At 43.9% G+C, this 21,159-nt stretch overlaps 2 protein-coding genes across 2 annotated transcripts; one reads left to right on the forward strand and one right to left on the reverse strand.

Annotated features, from left to right (window-relative positions):
• Nucleotides 1–5,198: 5,198 nt before the first annotated feature.
• LOC128874229 (microsomal glutathione S-transferase 1-like) lies at nucleotides 5,199–6,181 on the reverse strand. The gene is made up of 2 exons (XM_054118741.1): nucleotides 5,907–6,181; nucleotides 5,199–5,825 (listed from the first exon to the last, which is right to left on the reverse strand). Exons 1-2 carry the CDS (start codon nucleotides 6,018–6,020, stop codon nucleotides 5,499–5,501), a joined length of 441 nt encoding a protein of 146 aa, XP_053974716.1. The 5' UTR covers nucleotides 6,021–6,181; the 3' UTR covers nucleotides 5,199–5,498.
• A 578-nt stretch (nucleotides 6,182–6,759) lies between these two features.
• Nucleotides 6,760–20,559, forward strand: LOC128874227 (ubiquitin-conjugating enzyme E2 R2). Its single transcript, XM_054118739.1, has 5 exons — nucleotides 6,760–7,293; nucleotides 12,465–12,551; nucleotides 19,356–19,453; nucleotides 19,630–19,764; nucleotides 20,281–20,559. The coding sequence occupies exons 1-5, from the start codon at nucleotides 7,120–7,122 to the stop codon at nucleotides 20,501–20,503; spliced, it is 717 nt and encodes a 238-aa protein (XP_053974714.1). The 5' UTR covers nucleotides 6,760–7,119; the 3' UTR covers nucleotides 20,504–20,559.
• Nucleotides 20,560–21,159: the final 600 nt, after the last annotated feature.

The raw sequence follows: 21,159 nt of genomic DNA on the forward strand, positions 1-21,159 counted from the left end.
GGAACGCGAGAACTTTTGCAACGTTACGTGCAGCGGATCGAAATCGATCGTTTTCTCACGGGCGTACGTCGATATTTATGGTTAACAGGGTTAAGTATATTTGAAGAAAAAGTCAGTGCGCCTCACGTAAATCAGGCTATCCTTTTCCGCGCTCCGCTCTCCCCGGGGAGAATCGAAAGTCGGTCCCGGCTGGCCTCCCTTTATAATGGATCGTGCCATAATGAAGCACGGTACGGCACGTTCTCTTATTAATTAACGTTAAAAGGGAAACTTTTGTAATTCCGCTTTAAAGACCAGCCACTCTTCTCTGACCTCCACGCAGACGCGGTCGTTCCTATCGACGCTCGGGATCTCGACATATCGGAGTCCCGAAAAATGACTCGCGAATAATCGAGTCAGTTGTCAAAATTGTTCAAATAATAAATACATTGATATTTTTTTTTTTAATTCAATTTGGAAAATCAGGCTTCTAAGGGTCAAGTAGTCGAACCACGATTTCTAAAACGCCCATCATCGTTCCTAAAAATATTCTGTTTTATTTTTCTTCGATTGTAAGATGAATTCTTACTCGAAGAATAAACGGTGTTTACGTTTCGTGGAATCGAACGCGCTCTTTCGCGAAACTATCTTTATTCCCGATAATGTACACACGCGAAAGCTGTCGGCTGGAACGCTGTGATTATAACGCTCTGTGAACCCACCCTCGTCAACGTCGCACAAAGCGAAACGAATGCACGACCACGCATGGCTACCCCCGAACAGCACCGAATACGTCATTCTCGTGAAGTCATCAAAGGCTAGGGCTACATATTGTTATTCGCGTGCAAACTGTAATCACTCTGCGCGTGCATGCGAACGACATAAGTACCGACCTTTTCGCGTTCAACCATCGATAACTCCCTGATAATATTCTTCCAGGGAATCCATCACTGTCGTGGAATTAAGCTAACGATTAAATCGCGATCTAGTTTAAAGAGGTATTCTCTCGAGAGTGTACGAAAAATGATTCTTCGTAATGGACCGAGGGGCGCAATAACGTGGCCAACAAAGGTGCGTTAAACTTTATGAAAAACGTGTCCACTGATTCAACCAGAAGCCCTCCGGGGAAGACTCGAGCACGTAATGAAAAGTTTGGTGGCAGACACGGCCGTTACAACAAAGATCGCGTTGAAGCATTGACCGCCTTTAATGCCCGTGATTGCGAGGAAGGATGCACGAAACGGGGACGTCCGTGAGTCGCATTGATTTACGTTAAAGGAAGTCGATGGACCGACATCGGTGTCCACGAGACAAAAACGAAGAAAAAGTAACGCCAGAGGAGGCGCGTTGCATCTCGTTGCGTTCGAGGCAAACGGTCCATAAGCGGACATGCGAATTTAACGTCGGTCCCAGTGGGATGGAAGGGGATGAACGCGGGATTGCATTTGCAGTCCGTGATGTCATGGACCGTTTCGTCCGAACGTCTTACCGGGGATCAGTGGACGGGCAATCCGTAATAAAGTGATAAATATTCGCGAGCGTTTTGCGAAGCCCATCGAGACTCTCTCGGCGAGACGCTGAGGATCGAGGGATCGCGTTTCTCCGCAACGGCCATGACACTAAATTACCCAGCGACTTGTACAGCGGTTGTCAATCCACGGTTACAATGGCGATCGCTCCATATACGCGCGTCGCGACGCGATTAATCATCTCTCCAGACGACCATGTACTTGAGAAACCGGAATGCCCAGACCCCGTTTCCACCGAATTCGATGATGCACGCACAAGCGAAAGAAGCAACTTACCAGTCTTTTCAAGGGCTGAGGGTTCTTTTAGAACTCAATTCTCAGTGAAAACATCTTTACTTGAATTCATTTTTCCCTTGGGGTTCGAGAGTGCGAGACTCCCCTAACAGTCCATCGATTATTCTTCTTCTTCTACAACGTCGTAGGAAACGTAGGAAGGCGGCCACCTTGTCGAATGCCATGTAAATAAATGCAACGCGATCGTCCCGTCGTCAACCAGCCAGCCCACCCACGGAAAACGAAGCAACGGGACAACCGTCGCTAGCACGAGAAAGAAGTTCCGCGATGAAAGCGGTAGACGCGGCGAATAATTGATCGAACGTATGCGCGATATCGATTAGCCTCGAGCGACTCTGAAACCACCGACCCGATCGTCCTGTCACAAAAGGTAGCGGTCACCTGCGAAGCCGCGTTATCGACGGAAATGTAATTACGATCTTGATATTAACTCCGGCGTGAATTGAATCGTGGTCGTTGAAATTCCATGACAGCCGCTACAGAGAAATGCAATTTCGGCCTCGTGTTCACGCGCAAAGGCGGGACAACACAACGACGAACGGAAAATTCTCACAACGTGTCGGGATCGTCGATGATATAGCCGTCGAACGACGCTTATAACTAAACTACGCGAATTACCCGCAAGATTGCCCAATATATAGTTAATCGTTTAATTTTCACGGTTTGAACGGTCAATTTTATTTTTTGTTAACTTCTTACGATAACGTGGATTAACTTCAACTTGTACAACTTTTGTACTACGGGTATCATGGTATAGCATATCCAAGTAATATTCGTCGAGTCCTTTCTTTAGATTTCACGTAATTACCATCGAATCTTGATATAGCTCGGAAACGCAAGCGTAAACGTAAGGTCGTACACTGCTACTTCGTAATCGGCTACGTACTCTGGGTATATGCTGACGGATAATGATATTGACTGCTTGCTAATATTAGCATTTTTCGGAAAGACATTCCATCGGCCTGCTGGCCTACATATCGGTCGCGTGCCAACGCACGCGAGGCCTATCTTGTTTGCGCTGAATTTCATCGGCACGGCCGAATCAACGCGAATCGCGCCTGTGCGCGAGCATACCTATGCACGAACGCATGTCTTTGGCACTGCAGATGCGGTTACCACAGAGAGTATCGACGAAACAACGGGAGTTGCATCTACGCGATACTCAAAGACGAGGCGCAACTGGATCTATTCCGACGGATGCATACGAAACATCTATTTTTTTTTTTTTTTTAAGGCTTTCGGTTTGCTATTAAACGTACTACGTTTAGCATCGTGAATAATAGCTATGCTCTAAAGGTGCAGGAAACGTGACCCCTACAAGGGGCGTACTGCGAAATAATGACAACGATTTATTGTTTCGGATAAGTTACGTACCCTTCAATCGTCATTGAAAACAAACGATATTCGTCGAGAAAACGGTGAAAAGTAGAGACGAACGCGATAAGAATCGATCAACGATTATCGCGTGGTTATACACCGTTGCGTTCAAGGTATCGTGTAATCCGATTCTGAGAATATTGTATAGTACCATTCATAATTGGTGGAACGGTTGTACGCGACTATTTCTATAGAAACCTTTTACTAATTTTTATTGCGCGGCAATATGAAATTGCTGAATACGCACGGTTACGGTTTCGATATCGACGTTCTTTTATCGCGAAAATTAATTGAGTTAATTATGGTGGATCGATGCTTCATTGAACGCAAATACTTTCAAAAGAAACGTTACACTTCTGAGATGATTGCGTCGCTTTTCGTATGCGTAGCCTCTGAAAAACGGCAACCCTTACTGCACCGCTGTAAGGCACGCGGCATTATCAGGATCACTACATACGCTTTCTCGAGGAAATGTTTGATAGCGTTCCATTTAAAAAATAATTACCATCAACGTTATTCAATAATTAATATAATTGTACCGATGCCTTGTATGAGATATTCTCTCTTCCAAGATTTCATACGGTAGCGAGAAAATCGTTGCGCGTAAAAAAACTACGAATTCTTCAACTTTAAACGTAATTCGAGACAGACAGAAGGCTTTATAGTCGTGAAAATTACACTCTCCGGTGGACAGATCAAAGGTGGACCCACGTCTAATATAACGTGACACGCGCAAAGAAAACCATCCTTTTATCGTTCTCAAAAGGAAAAGAGAATTTACTTTACGTTTCCTTTGGTCGTTATTCGATAGTTTTCGTGTTTCGCGTTTTCAAATTAAAGAATTGACAGTTTAACACGAAGCGTTCATCACAACTTGATGTGTCGCGTGTTCGAATCTAATAACCGAAATGAAAAGAAAGAACGACTATTTATTTTAGTCATTGGCGATTCACTTGCGAATAGCCAGTCCTATATAGCTGCGAACACGATTACGAATGACGAAATAATTCAAACGATACTTACCTCTACTTATGTCATTCTACCGACGTTTAGACATAACATCACGTCGATCACCGCCTTCGAGGAAGATGATCACTCTTCGATCATTGCCAAATTATGGCATCGCGGCACTGATCGTTGCGTGAGTCACGGGTATGTCGTGGTATTACAATGGGTTTTTTTTCGCGATTAAAATCGGTCATTTGGTGCATATTCGGTAACGGCGAGACGCCGTTGCACCGACGGCGATTCGCACCTCACAGATACATCGCGACGTCTGACGTTCCCGCGCCCATTGGCGTCGAAACGACGTCGTCATGGCGACCGCACACAACACCCTCTGCACATGCGTATTCCGTTTGTATCGTGCCACATCATGCACCTTTTACGCGCCAATATATAGGGTGCTCCGAAAACGTTGGTAGCCAAATTTCAATAGAAATAGGAACTCGAAAATAAATGCTCTTATTGCTCTACGATAAAATTACACCAAACAGTATCAATAATGGAAATGTTTAACCCTCGATGTAACAATGGAGTAAGTGTGGAGCGGTGAGTACCTACGGACGAATCTACAATTTCGTATGTTCATAAAATATGTTTCAATACTCGAAAGCACATTTGACGAACCAAATGTTAAATACACTATGTTCATTAATTTACAAAATGTATGACATTTAAATTCATGTTTTGCAATGCAACAAGTAAGGAAACTATAAGCTTTATATAAGCCCATAATTATGAAAGTGGTCTAAGTCAAGATTAAAAAAGAAATTAATTTATCAGTTATTTCACACCACATTATTTTAAAGTAAATTAATTCAATGTAATTTTTTTTTCAAGAAATAGAAGACAACAATTATGTCAAAGGTCGAAGTTATTTTGATGATAATCTGACCATGTTATAATTATTATTCATTATCTGCAATTTTTTTTTCGAATATCATGATACTAAAACATAGGTTAGAATTATGTAATACGATTTGAATTTTATAGGAGATTTCTGAACACATTTAATACTTAGATTTTTAAACATATATTTATTAAAATTACGAAGATTATAAACATTTGTTCTTTTATAAAAATAGTTGTTAGCAATACATGATATTTATAACATGACATCAATATATTAAGTTGATTGCATGAATATATTTGAATACCTTATTCTTGTAAGCTGCGTACTATGTTCATTTCCTGTATATAACATTTGGAATGTAAATGTTTAAATGTATTCAAAAATATTCACTTATACATGATGAAGGAATAACAACTACAAAGTTATATGATAAGAAACAAAAACATAACAAAAAATTTCCCAGGTTAAAGATAATATATCAAGGTACTAATAGCTTGGTATACAGTAGTACCCACTCCAAAAAAGAAGGCTATGGCTCTAGCCGGTTGTTGTGGAACAACAGCATACACAAGTGTGTGCGTAATCCGGGCAAATACAAAAGTTCTGATTAATATTCCAGCCAACCATGTAGAAGGTCCGGTAGTTAACCACAAAAGTGTGACCACGTACCAAAGAGGAATGTTTTCTAAGTCATTCAAATGTGCTCTACGCACACGTTCAATATCAGGGTCATTGTAAGCAACTTTAGCATTTTTCAGGATCGATTTGGCATCTTCAGGATTTGCAAATATCTGCAACAACATAAAAATTATAGTATTTCTCATTCGCGTCTAAAATATAAAATAAACCTTTCTTATTATTAAAAAAATTACCTTTTTTTGAAATCTGTAACGTGCAGTTAGCGGTGCCATTGCTACTAATTTTAGAGCAAGTATACTGCCCCAAAAACCAAAAATTTTCAACAGTTCTGGGTTTATAGGAACCATGTTCGATACAGATGTATCTATTTTGAATATCTTAAATTTAAAGAAATCACGTTTTTCGTTTAGGCAAACCAAACTTTAAACACTGTGTTCAATATTAACAGAATTGTGAGAACATCCCATTGATGTACCTTACATTTATAGAAGACGAAAGATTAAAAGAAGGGAGGGGGAAAGAAACATGAAATCAAAGAAATTGAATGTCATCATCCTACGTCTTTGAGTATATAGAATTGAGTCTATATACTCAAAGTCCTACGTCGAAATTTTTTTACCAATAACTTAAAAATTAAAAGGATATATCATATATTTTTGTATTTTGATATTCATAAGTCGTTACATTGTGCATAGAATACAATACGTATCTAGATAAGTTTAAACGTTTCTTAAGTACGTATGTATGTGTACATAAATATATTCATCATTGACGCTAATAGGCCCTTTATATTTTTGTCCAAAACGATCCAATGAGATCTCGCTGCGTCTCAACTTTCGCTGATAGGTTGTTGCCGGCGCAACGATATCCAACCAACGTTCGTCTTAAGCGAGTACCGTACGAACGAAAAGTATAAACATTGATACTTGATGCGTGACTAGATAAGAAAATCCATCGTAACGATTGGAGTGCGGCGATTGGTCGTTCAAGGCTTATTTTCACTTGAAATTCGTGAGCGTTGAGGGGAAAATAGGGGAATATCGTATCGCGCATGCGCGGAGAGTAACGCTGACGCAGAAGGTACGTCAGCTGTTTTGTTAGAGTTGCGTGCATCGGGAATGGTGTATTGTTGACTGCAGAGGCACTTCGCAGTTTGTAGGTCCGATCGAATTTCTTTGTTTATTTGGTGTAGAGAATCGTACCGTATCATCGTGGATAACGTCCTGCCGCGTGTAAAAGATTACGACGCGTAGAGGTACGGCCAAGGAAATCGCGGTAGGGGCCTCGAATTACCTGGTGGAAAGTCGTTGGAAATTGATTCTCTTGGGAAGGAGCAGTGTTCGCAAAGGCGTCCGTCCGACTGTGGTGCTCCGTGCTACCACTTCAGGAGGTTTTGGACGTTCTCGTTTCGGGAACGGACTGCAATTGTAATTCCAGAAGGGAAATATGGCACAACCAACGAGTAGTGCTCTCAGGGCACTTGCCCTCGAATATAAAAGTCTTCAAGAGGAACCCGTCGAGGGATTCCGCGTAAAACTCGTTAACGAGGACAACATGTTTGAGTGGGAAGTTGCTATCTTCGGACCTCCAGATACGCTTTACGAAGGAGGATACTTCAAGGTAAGGTTTTTACAATTGTACCTAGTTTCTGTTCGTTCCCTAAACATCTTGGAAGTAACAACTTCTATACGTTCTAAGCTTATAATATATGTGTTCCTCGTGCAGATATTGCCATGTAGAGTACGCTTTCCATTTTGTTGGTTATGTTTCTGATTTCTCTTTTGATCCGTGCGAGTTCTAACGCACACTTACACATGTGTTTGTTGTATAAATTTTACGGTTATCACGTTCCACGGATAAAATATCACCAGACACGACTGCAACGTGTTTTCATCGCGATGTAAGGATTATTTTGTGTACATAGATCTCAATCGTAATATGTTTATCTTACACCACTATCGCGTCGAAATTTTTCTAAAAACCGAATCTCGTAAACGCGTTTTTGACAATGTGATTCCTCGTTTGGAACACACGAGTCCGTGCTTGGCGTCAACCTTGAGGAATACTTTTCAAAAAAGTTGAGCGTTCTTTAGCGGTTCCGCGTAAAACTATACGGTGATGGCACGCGAAGTATACGTTCACCTTGACCAGAAAAGCTGTAATGCTAACGTTGGCCTTTCCTTTTTTTTTCGATTTCAACGGTAATAGACAATACGATGTTCGCTACCGTCAATTCACTCGTCGTTTAATTATTAGGTTATCCAGAAAGTTCGTGCCAATTTCTAAGAAACATTCAAAAACACGTTTGAATATATATATTTATTGAATTACATAGGTGCCATTTTGTTCCACAACCTTTCCACCTTTTAAGGAATGTATGCATGTTAATTGTTTTCAACCACTTCGATATATTGAGACCTGTACCAACTACCATAAAATCGACATGGACTTTCCGGACAAACCGATACAATTCCGCGATCTTTTAAATGGCACAAACCGAGAGACTTTTAGACAGCCTTGAGCAATCCTGGAAACTAAAGATTACACAATGTAAGCGGATCGAATGACCTGCATTCTGCGACGATTTTAAACCTTCGACGCGATGCTGAATTTCCTTTCGAGTTATTCCGGTGCGTATCGATGAATCATTTCTCGAAATTTTCAACGGAAATAACGTGTCGGTAACGAATTTGTCGATATTAAACGATAAACTTTGGAATTGTAACGAGAGGAAAGCCGTCGTGTTCGCGATAGTACATTTCCTGCGTTTATATTTATCTCCTTCGACGGATAATGGCGATATCGTTACGCGTTCGGCCTAGTCCGCAGGTAGAAAATGAATTCTGCCGTTGCCGCGTGGTAATACGCTTTTTGTGCACCTTCGGTCCGCTTTCTAAACCACTCTCCGCTTCGTTATGATTTTACGAACGCTTATTCACGTAACGCGACGTACCCGGTCTTCCCACGGTGTAACCTCTATGCAACGAGTACGACCGACGACACCGTTATTTGCGAATCGTATCGTTATCGTTCCCCTTGCACGTGATCCACGTCTACGTGGGTGTTTCGGATCCTGTTCTAGCAGCCTCCGAATCGCCTCGCGATCCTAACTATAAACTGATCGTGAACAGTGCCGTTGCACGTATCATTGCGGGAACTTACGATCTTCTTCGTTGCAAACTTACCGCGATTGCCATTATCTAAATTAGCGTCGTTTGTCGCACAGTTTGAGACGTATGTACAATTGATCGCGATTGACCGTATTGTATTTATGTATTTTCTTATCGGCGACATACTCGGATACCGAATCGTACTCCAATCCGTTCGCTAATTATCGGTATTCTTTTCCTCAATCGCAAAGGATACCGCGCGGCCTATAACGGAAACGATAATTCACTTCGTCCCGAAAAGAAATCAAGCCTTATCGTCGACCTATTGGTTCGCGTTCCGTGCAGAACTTATCATAAACAGTCGGAACTTTCTAAGAATTTGCGATCAGCTCGGCAGAAGCGAAGCGCAATGCGCTCGCCAAGTTACATAAAACGTCATCGGGTATTGTCACGGATCTATGTTTAGGCCTGCATCGCTCGAATTACCCGAACGACTTTCACCCAATCTCGTTGCACTCGTGACAAACGGCAAGGATTTTTCTCCTTGGCGGCGAGAAAGGGGAGGGGAGGGGAGGGAAACAACCGTAACCAGTAAAGGGATCACACCGACGAACCGAGTATTCGTCGCAGCGATGCCAACGTAATTTTCTACATCTACATCGAGACACGATCGCCCCCTCTTCGCTGGATTTTGGCCCATTTAATCCTTTCACCTCGCGGCAAGATGGGCATCGCGAAAGCAACTCGGCCGTGTGCTATCTCCGCGAAACTCCTGCTCCAGCCGACGCGACGGTGCGGCGACTCGCGTTACGCACCCGAACAATGCAAGGAATGTCCGATATCAGCTTAAGAAACTACCCCACCTCACAGTCCTGAGAAAATAGGTAGATTCAAAATTTGGTGGTGTCGGTATCGAGGAACCTGCACAGCTCTCCTGAGAAATAACGAAGTTCGCGAACGAATAATCCAGACTCTTTTCGCGCTCTTTATTGTCATCGAAAACGTGGGTCGCCGCGTTGCACGTCAATACGTACTTCCCTCTTTTCATTTCGGACGAATGTTCCCTGGTGTGAGAGGCAGAGCCATTTGCAATCATCCTTTTTTCGTCCAACGACGAAGTCTGCGATCACCCAGGGATTTCGACGTTGCTAGATTCGGTGTTTTTGTTTTTCTTATCTGTTTTCTCTCCTTGGCCGCAAAACGAACGATACGCGCGACTGTAACATATAACGTAATAGTTATTGTTTTGAAGTTCGCTGCGGTAAGCTGAATTATTAAGTTGCTCGGTCTTTACACGCCTTTATCGCTAGTTTATCGATACGAATTTTTGGAGCACGCGAATCTCCTCCCTGCGAACGGAACGTTGAATCGCCAAAGTACCGTTTTGTACTTTATCCAGCGACAGAGGTATCGAAACAGGTCGCGAAAATTGGTAGGTCACGCGAGGCAGTTGAATTGCCAAGAAAAATCTTGGAGCGAACGACCCCATTTCGAATATTACGACAGCGAAACAGAGGAAATATTTCTCGATGTACTCGATCGCAATTATTTACGTAAACGTATCGACAGTTATCGTTGGAAACGTTCATCGGAACATTATCTTCTTCCTGATTCTTGAACGTGTCCGTGAACTAACGAAAATTACTCTTTTCTTTCCTTTTTCACCTGGCATTACGGTATCATCAAGGTAACAGTTCCCTATCGCCCGTCGAGCGCGTTGCATTATTGAATAGAATCGAATACACGTGGTCGTTCTTTCAGCCTTACGTGTCAGAGATACGTCGGAATAGTATTTTTAACGTTGACGACAAGCGTTCTATGATCCTCGACGTCTTTTCGCATTCGAATTCGCGCGAATCTGGACCGTTTTTCTATCGAAATCGGCTGCCTCGTTCACGCGATGCAACGTTCATTTTTTATGCACACGATTTTTATCGTTACCGGGAACGTAGGGAATTTCATGCAACCGAATAAACGATCGATCTTAACTGCGGTTCCGGGAATACCTGTCGCCGATGTCATGCGAGATGACTGACTGATAAGTGCGATCGATTTTGCCGTGTCATATCGAACACCGAAGCATTGGAGTCTATGTTACTCGCGATAAAGAAGTACGAACGGTACCAAGATACCTGCTGTTTTCTATGGTAATTATTAGTTAACCAGATATCGGGGAAGGATATTTTCAAGATCGTTCAAGTTAAGCGATGGGAGCGCGCACGTACGATCGTTCAAAACAACCTTTTCTCCTTTTATATATTCGAGGTCGACAGAATTTATAAATATCTCCATCGCGTACAAAAGTTGGAATAACTTATATCGTACATGTACGTACGATAATGTACTGTTTTATTTGATCCTAAGAAGTTCACATTTTATTTACGAGTTACAAATGGCGAACTTGTGGATTCGCGCGCCTATGAAGTTACGCAATAAATTTATTTGCATTTTTTATTCCTTGCAACGTAATTAAAGCACATGCTACGGTAATTTTTTATCTCGTATCCTCGTGTATCGCAGATGCATTATGGTAAACAAGAGTTTTTAATTTCCTTCGTAGATAGAGATCTAACGGAGAGAGATCCGGAAAACAGGTTGGCCACTCCACAGTTTCTCTTTGTTCGATTCAACGTCGAGGAAATTTAGTACCTAGCGTTGTTTTTGCAAGTACTGGGGTAACGAGCAGCTAGCGTAGATACTCGTCGTGTTGAAATCGCAAGCGTTCGCGTATCGTCTAAAAGATCCTGCGAAATCTGGCGGAGAAGGTCGCCGGCGTATTGGACGGTTCAGTTTTGGAAAAAAACCTCGCCGTCCGAAGAGCGAGAATGAACATTTTCACGATTAATCCGAAATGCAACGAACCGAGACTGGAAATAATTCTCTCGCGGAAACGTAAACGTAGTCTCGATGGAAAGTAAGTTCATTTCTCGGACGCGTTATCCCAGAGGATGGAATGGATATTTGGGCCATGACCAGGTTGCGATCAATATAGCGTCCCGTCGACGAAGCATCGACGAAAGTCTGCCAGCAGCGCCGGGACGACCCTTACGTACACCCTATGAAACGAATTCATTCCGTACCAACACAAACGCGCCAGATGAGGAAGCTTCCCTTTACGAGCGCATTCCAAATGCTCGGATTGATCCGCGGATGTTTTCGTTATTCCGTCGATCACCGGTATTCGAAGCTAAGCGTTCAATTTCAAACCTATTATTTCTTTCGTCGCCTCTTTCTATGCGCAAATGATTCACGGATCCGTACACGTAATTGCAGCGGGAGCCCTGCTCTAGGCAAGGTCACTCGACAGCCATCGTATCATACTCGCTTGATTTTCTTCTTTTTACGAGCCACGTCGCCGCGTTAACGATATCATCGAACTTGCGACCTCGTCGCTTTATTCCTCCGATTGTATACCGTGTACCGGCTACTTGGATGCGCGCTGCAAATCGAATTTTGCGTACCCATCGATCCTTGGATTTTTCCGGGTAAGTTCACCCCACGCTCGATCGCGTCTCTATGCGTTCGAAACCGTCGGACAATAGGCAACCGATTCGTAAATGATTTTCCGGTACGAACGGACCGCACCTTTCACGATTTCCACAAATCGGAGTCAGATTATCGATACCGTACGTTCCATGTTGTCGTGTTTTTTTTTTTCTAACATAGATGTTTCTTTCGCAGGCACTTATGAAGTTCCCGCATGATTATCCGTACAGTCCACCGAGCATCCGGTTTAAGACGAAAGTTTGGCATCCGAACGTGTACGAGGTGAGTAACTGCGCGAATTATCGATTCTCCCTTCATCTACTTTTTTACGTCTGTGTTTCGCGCTCCCGTTCCCTCCCCCCGTCCCTTTCCAATCTCTCTCCTGGCTCTCGTCGCATCTTTTTTTCCCTCTGGCCACCCCCTCGCTCTCTCATTCGCTTTCCTCCGCGTGCACCTTTCGCTTTCTCCGATTTTCTCTTTGTCATTTCACCCTCCACGCGAAGCTTTCGTGTCGTTGCTCTCGGGACTCGCAAAACACGCAGTCGTTGGTTGTTTCGAGTACGCGTGTCTCGATGAACCTTCAGCAACCGTAATTTTGATAATCGATGGTTTTAACGCTGCCCCGAAATCCGCTCGTGGACACGATATTAAACGTTCGCTTTAAAGAATTTTCAATCGCGTGCCTCGAATCGTAGACATTTATCGTTTTTTCCTTTTTTCGTTACATCGGAGGATCGTTATCCGTGACATTTACGCGAGCTCTGTATCTTTCGTCGAATCTCTGAAAACTCGAGAGCACGAGGATACGTTGGTCGTAACGCGTTCAAGATTTGCTTTCGAGATACGCCTCGTAACGATCGTTACCGATTATTTATTCTGTTACGTGTAAACGGGATTACTTCCCGTCGATTCCAAACACGACGTAACGGTAATAAAACGAATATTAATAACCGAGCTCGAGGGAGATAGAATGTTCTCGGTTCTCACTTCGCTTTGTAGAAGATCACCTACGTTAAACGTTCCCGGATCGTTCCTCGACCAAAGGGCGACACCGCGGTTTTCTAAATCTACAATTCTGAATTTTGTTCGCGCAAAGTAACTGGTTCCCGAAGCTTATCGACCATCGACGAGAACGCATCTCTCGCGCGCGCTCTTTGTGTGACCCTTCAGCCACCAGCAAAGAGTCAACGACCGTCCAAAGCTCGTCGGACATCCGTGTCCAGTCACTTGTTGTTGGAAGGGATGAGACTAGACGAACGTGCCATGGTTAACGGTAATAACGCGCGTAAATTTCATGCGCCGAATGGCGTCGTATTAATTATACATCCCCGAGGAGGGCACCGTATAGGATTACTGCGAAGAACTTGGTCGTTACCAACTATCTAAAAATGTAGATGTTACTTTCATCGTTGGAAACACGGATGCGTAGATAGGAGTTGCTTCCTGATTTTTCCGTGGGAGCGAGGGCTGCACGGAGTAATACACACCCCTACACTGTTTGACGACGATGTTAGAATTGCTAGTTCATATCGATTTTCTGTTTTCTTAGGAACGTTAATTCACCGCGAGAGAGTGACTTTGAACGGGAATACGAGTTATTCGGTTAACGAGTATATAACGGACGGTTTGCTGAACACGCGGATTTCCTGTCACCTCGATGAACTCCGTAGCCTGTGCCGTGCGATTATCGGTCAATCGAGGCATCTTCTCGTCGAGTGGTTCCTTTTCAGTCGCGCCGCGGTACGCTCGACTTTATTTTTCCAAGGGTGTACCGTATCACAGGTCCGTGGTAATTCGCTGGAAACATAACGCGCGTGTCGTGTCATCGGGATGTGTCACGTAATTCGAGCGTAAACCGCTGGAATCCACGTAACGTACTCGCGTTCAATGACGACCGAATGATTTTCCAACGAGGTCCCTTTGTCCGCGAACGTTCGCCACGTGAGTCACGTGCGCGAGAGATTTCTTGCTCCACGGGAGATCTTTACGGGCTGCTATAAACGCGAGACGCAACCAGACAATGATAGTTCCCCGCTTTAATTTTTCTCCCTAGTTCGCGGTGGTATTGTTCCGTTGAAACTGTACGTCGAGCGACACGTAACGTCGGGATCTAGATAACGCCATCCTCGTTGATCGCTAAGAAAAGGTTTCGTTCTTTTTCACAAAATTCCGCTGTTACATGTGCATCGAAGACACTCGGAATCGTTGGAAAATCGTAGGCTCATCGGTGAAGATGAAAAGGAGGTCGTCGCCTTAAGATCCGACGAACCGCGTAACGTTTGCGACCGGCGGTACACCTCGGAAATATATCATCCCGTCGCTACAGATGCACGAAACGCGTCCGTGAAGAGGCTGTCTTCTTCCTAGACCAGTGATGCGCGTAAGTTTCCTCACGGACACGTTTCGTGTATCTGTGATAGTGGAACGATATTTCTGAGGCAAGCATTCACGCAGGGAGATCAATCCCCCCCCTACGTGTGTCACGAGTCTGTACTTCCACGACCATGGATCGCGTGTAGGTGACACGAGTCACGCACGTATAGGTGGTGTCATTTACGAGCGGCTAGGTTGTAAGGTGGAAAGGTTCTCGGATGAGGTCGCGCTCAGGACCTTCGTGCCGTTAACCCTTTCGTGCCGAGTCTCGACTTAGGCGATTGACCATCGAGTAGAGCCAAGACTACTCGAGTAACTCGACTCTCGAAGGATTTCTACGGTCCCGATCGACTCAACGCGTTTCAACGTAAATCGCAGCTTATTTTTCTGTATTTTAGCATCAACTCTTCCGTTAGTTATAATTGCAACTATTAACAGACGTCGATGAAAACAAAAGTAATAGCTGAAATTTTCAACGAAGTTTTACAAAATTGTTGCGTAACACTTTGCGCGGTGCCCTTTGTAAGTTTTCCGTTTACTCTAGTATCGTACTTTGATTCCAAAGGAGATACGTATTTCTGTTCATCAAATATTGTCTCGTCCGAGTTTTCGAGATTTATTAGTCCGCCGCCGAGCCGTATAACAAAACTCTGGCTTCTTTCCGCTCTCGACCACGGAGTAGCTCCTCGTGTCGGACCTTGCCCCCTCTGTTCCGAAAGGGTTAACGGGATACAGGACCTGCGAGCTCCATGAGAACCGATGCGCAGGACTCGCTTCGGCATTGCAGCGCGTTTCTCGTTTAAAAAATAGTCACGTCGCTCGACGAATTCGTGGAAGTTGTTTAATCCAAGACGGGCAACCGACTTGCGATTCTCTTTCTGGAAGTTTAATTAGAATACTCGCAACGGATCTTCGAATTTTTTCCTCGTAAGCTATCGACAAATAAAGACGGCGGTTTGTAGAGTGTACTACTCGTCGTACGCCGCCCAACCCTGACTTATACGTTGAAACAGTTGGCGCTGCAAGGTTTCGAAATAGTTGCCAAGAGAGGCACGTATTTTTATAAATTTTCACGGCCGAACAAAGGCTCGGATGTATCCACTCCTCGATAGAAACTCCGCCGTTTGCCGGGAATATCTCGCTAACGTCGAGCAGCAGCGAAAACGGCACTCACGCCTACACCTTCTGCAGCGATATTTAGAAACGTTGATCGTCTACGAGGCTTCCTGTTTGGATCCGCGACGAGAGTTTCACCACGGAACCGTGCTCACACGCTACGGAATGATTCATCGTCGATGAAAGCGTGATAATGGTTCGATCGCATCGTACCACACTGGTGTATTTACCTTGAAAAGTGAGGAAAAATCGTTTTATAACTTCAACCGCATTTAATTCAGACAATGCATCGCTCTACGTAGCGGTTACCGAACTTTGAAAGTTGCTTTCTTTATCGTCTGATACCTTAGCTTCGAGTAGAAAAACAAACGCGATTTTTACGATGGATTTTAAATCGAGTAAAAGCTCTTAGATTCCGATTGTATTTACAAGAATTTAAAGAACCGACGTTCTCACGATCGAGAGTCGATCTATTTTCGAGGCTGACCGATACTCGGCAAGGTTCTCGTCACGTTTGAAGAGAACTCCTTCTCTTCGCCTATCTCTCGCTTGATGTTATCGCGTTATGTATCTAATTTAAAAAATGTACCCTTTCGATGCGTTGGTCGTCGATAATACTAATGAAAAACTATATTCCCGGTTTATGTAATCGGTACACTTGGTACGTGTTATCCATTTACAGGGATTATTGAATCGGCTTACGTTGAATCAAATCAGCCTCGATTGCACTATTTTCTATACACTGGTTACGTATAAGCAGTAACAGCTGATCGTAAATATCCGCGTTTATTATATTTATATATTCGGGGTGTATAATTAAAACGGGTATTTTTGCGCGACGCGCATCAAAGGCGAAATTTATTTTCGCTGGCCGCATTGTGCAGCCGTGACCGAGCGTGCACCGACACGGGCACAAAAGATAAAAGTTTATCGTGCATTGGGGGCTATAATGCGGCAAGAAATCGCCCCGACCTGTTGCGCCCTATCGAAGACGAAACGTATTCGATCTAATGGATCGACACTGTTTTCCTTTCGACCGGATTTTACCAAATCTCCGCAACCAATAATTACCGGAGCAAAATGCTTTTTAAATATTTTTCCATATAATTAGTGGGAAGAAATACGATGCGGCGTTGATATCGAATCAGACCAGCCTGGTTTTTTTTTGCGAGAAATCGTTCTATGCTGCTCGATTCCGAGTTCTTTTTTTCCTAGAAATATGATCGGCCGAACACACCGCAGGCTTGTATTTACGTTTATTCTGGCGGTATCTTTCTGTTTTGTTTATATACAGTGAACCTCGTAGATCGAAGGCGTGGCCACGAATTTCCGAGAATCAAAGCAGTGACTGAGAACCAGAGAAACACCCTCTTTCTCTCTCTCTCTCTCTCTCTCTCTCTCTCTCTCTCTCTCTCTCTCTATGCTGGCCACTCGCCAACGGCACTGCGGTATGCCGTGCTTTTGTCAACAAAGAGCGTGCTTGCCACACGTATACAGGGCGATTCTAGGAATTGGGCCGCTACAGCTTCTCGCTAAATGAGGTTGGACAAAATTTACCAACGGTTCATATTTTCTCGGAATTGCAATTTTCCAGCAAATACATCGATGCGTCTGCCAGGTGGAACTGCGCACTTGGGTAAATAGATCCGCGTGTATTCTTTTACGTAAACTTGAAGAACCTTCTACGTCTAGGAAGACTAAAAATAGACCAATTCGTGTAACTTTTTTCCGATTAAGCGCATCGTATGTTACTTTATATCCGCAGTAACTTTGTTCTGCAAATCAAAGAACAATCAACTGATACCTTGAGCATTCGATAAAAAAAACGTGGACTTCTTTACCCAGCTACAAAGTTTCATTAAAATCTGAGATTAACACTTTCCAAGATCTCTCTGTAAGTACTCCGGTTGCGAGACGGTAAGAAATGGGGGTCAGTCGAGGGCTGAGGCATCGGAAGTGGGACAGTTGGAAGTTAATCGTGTTTCGGTATTCGAGGGAAAATCAAACAATCCATTTCCAACCGTACATTTATTTTTGTTTTGCGATGGATGTTTGCGCGCAAAAAATTCTATTGATCGCGAAGTCAACCCTGCCACCGAGGGCGCGTTTCGACGATGGAAACGATGTCGGTACGCCCTGGAAAACGAATAACGATTAAAGTGTATCGCGAGTACGCGCTTTTTCTTTTAAAAATGAATATAACGAAATTCCGCGATTATTATTTTTTCTCAGGTTTCTCTTGAAAACTTCGTGGTGAAAATATTTGTTGGATCTGCATAGCAACCAATGTGTTCTTCTCGCGAAATCATAGTCATCCTTGTGTAACTTGAGCGCCTTAACGCGTGCCTCGTGACGGCTATTTGATACAGCATAACGCGAACATTAATGATATCGTCGCGTCTTCCGCACCGAAACTTTCCAAGTAACGAATACAACGGGAAATTTGAACGATCGCTCGATAGGAAAATGCTCGATAGCGTCGTAGGGTCGTTGCTGGTTTTTATGTAGTCGTTCCTTGCGCCGATCGATCGATCAGGTTTAAACGCTTCGGTGAACCGGGACGAGCGTTCTACGAAGACGTACGGAGCTAGAAGTCGCCTGTGTAAATGTTAATCGAGATTACCAAGCAGATTAGTAGATGTTTCGTCCGACTAGACGCGGAAGTGGTCGCTGGTAACGGTTGACGAACGAGAAAACTACACGACTTCCTCGCTACGCTTGGCGTATTGTTACCGAACCTACCGATTAAATCTAATTGCTCGTCCGTGCGTTGGCGTCCATCGCCCTTTCCAATTAGCAAATATATCTAAACGCCGGGCTCGCGATTGAAGCAAACGTGGTCGCGTCGGGTCGACAACTACTTCGTCGAGGCTTTAGGGAGGTTTGTTAGAAGGTACTCGAGTGCATCCTACGCGTCCAAACTCTTTCCAAGGGCGAGGCGAGGAAGAGTAATACGAAAGCTTCTAGTAACCGTGGCTCGAGCTCCGAATATGGCGCGTAAAGGTGACTGAACAACGATGATCGTTGGGTTCGCGAAAGACGTCGCGAGGTTCCGTCCTTCGACCCGGACATTTGTTTTCTCGATGGCCATTGCGTCGTCAGGGACGATTAACGCGGAACCAAATGCTCCTCTGACCATTCGAGTCGATCGTTTCGCCCTTGAGTGTCGGTCCCAGGGTAACACGCTCCTTCGTCGGATACGCGCAAATGTGCTCGAAAGAAACACTTTAATATATATATATATATTCTTTGGTTATACTCTTCGTAAACTTGTTTTGCATTTATCTCTTATCACCGAGAATGAAGTCGAGTGATCATTACTTGGCAAGGTATCTGGTACTTCAACACGTTCACCGGCCACGTTGGTTATCGGTCACCGACATTGCTCTTCGGTTGATACGAGACATCGTTTTGTTTTTCGTCGAGCAAACTTTCGAAACATGCGACTTATGCAATACGTTGTCCGGGTGTCCCGCTGGAAACAGTATTGTCCGGGTAATGGAAATAATTTTCCATTGGACAACGGAAATGGAGTAATTCCCGCGCTCTAAATTGCGAATAGCAATAGGTTTGATCCGTTACGTTTGTGTTGCGCAGAACGGAGATCTGTGCATATCGATCCTACATCCGCCCGTAGACGATCCACAGAGCGGCGAGCTGCCGTGCGAGAGGTGGAATCCGACACAGAACGTCAGGTGAGTGTCCCATCCTGGAATCCGTATGAAGCTCGATTTGAAAAATAAACAAGACGCGTTGATTTATATAACGCGTTTATATAAATATACTCCGAGAGTTGCCGTGCGTATTATCAGGTATCCACGAACCGAAGCCGTGACGCAAAAACGCTAAACGAGTTCTGGTTTTCGAATAGGACGATACTCCTGTCGGTGATCTCGCTCCTGAACGAGCCCAATACGTACAGCCCTGCCAACGTGGATGCCTCGGTGATGTATAGGCGCTGGCGCGATTCCAAGGGTCGAGACAAAGAGTATGAAAATATCATAAGGTACGGTAATGTCGATCTATTCCGCATCCTGTCTTCCCGTTTTTCAATTATCGTTCACGTTCGCGTGCCAGTATTGCTTTTCATTTAATTATTTATTTTTATATCAACGCATTAATCGATGCGCGCGCAACCTTTGCGCAAAGAAGATTCGGTGATTATTCGCAATAGCGCTGACCTCGTGGTTCACAACAACCTCGAAGAGCATCCGAGGAGGAAGGTCGTCGAATGTTTCGATGCAGAAAATAATCGTCGATCGCTCTTATTTTTCAAGATATTATTGTCACAAATGTAGGTAATTATGTACTTTAACGACGCCATCATCGATTTCCAAGGGCTTCGATGTCGAAGAGGGAAAATCGCAAAAATTATTTTCCATCCATTCTTATATAATATCCGAGTAGAAAATCGGCAAAGTTGACGCTATTGTAAATAATTACCGACGGTATAGGGTACCGCGTGGATTGCTGCGAAAGTTGATTAGAGCAACGTCCAAGGAACTGTTTCGTTCGTTCGCAGAAAGCAAGCGCAAGCTGCTAAAATGGAGGCCGAGAAGGAAGGCATCGTCGTTCCGATGACGCTAGAAGATTATTGCATAAAAACGAATTTGAGGCAACCCGAGCAACAGCTAGACATGACGGTTTTCTATGACGACGAGTACGAGTTGGACGACTACGAGGACGATCAATTAAGCGCCGCCGAATACGAGGACGGCGACGACAGTGGCAACGGAGAGTCGTGAGCCATTCCCTAAAACCACGGAAAAATAAATTCAAATAAAACAACAAAAAAAAAAAAGAAACGCTAATTATTATCAGTTCTGTATAGATTAATAAATTAACGGGCTTCTAAACTGGACGCTCTATCAGTCTCTCTTCGGACGTGCCACCTATAAATTCAAATGCGCGCAATAGAATTTACTTTGCCTTCGGACGTTGGAGTACGATATATCTCAAAGGTGCCGTCACTTACCGTGCGTCTATCGTTACAGCGTTAGGTGAAACGAATTCGTCGATTTATTCGTTGTGATCGTTCCGTTTCTGATTCATTCTACGGTGGAAGAGATTTCCCTGTGGTTCGTTCGTGGATCCCCGAACTGAATTTTACGCGAACCGCCGCAGCTCGAATTTCGAAATTCTAGAGGATATTAAATTGTCGAGAATTCCGAGTTTACAAGCTCTTTAACTTAAGCAATATACGGTATAAACATAAGTAATTTGTTAGAAGCACTGTGCTTGTTGTGTTGTGGCTGGCACGTCAATCTTTTTAACTAGGCAAAAGGTTAGAAAAAATGGACCAATTGATTTACCTCACTTATAGGCGATCGGAGTTCGATTTAAAAAAAAAAAAAAAAAAAAAAAAATCGCGACGAAGTACAATGATTGGGCTGGCTCAAGT

Source organism: Hylaeus volcanicus, chromosome 3 (genome assembly GCF_026283585.1).
Source record: "Hylaeus volcanicus isolate JK05 chromosome 3, UHH_iyHylVolc1.0_haploid, whole genome shotgun sequence".
Lineage (NCBI taxonomy): Eukaryota > Metazoa > Arthropoda > Insecta > Hymenoptera > Colletidae > Hylaeus > Hylaeus volcanicus.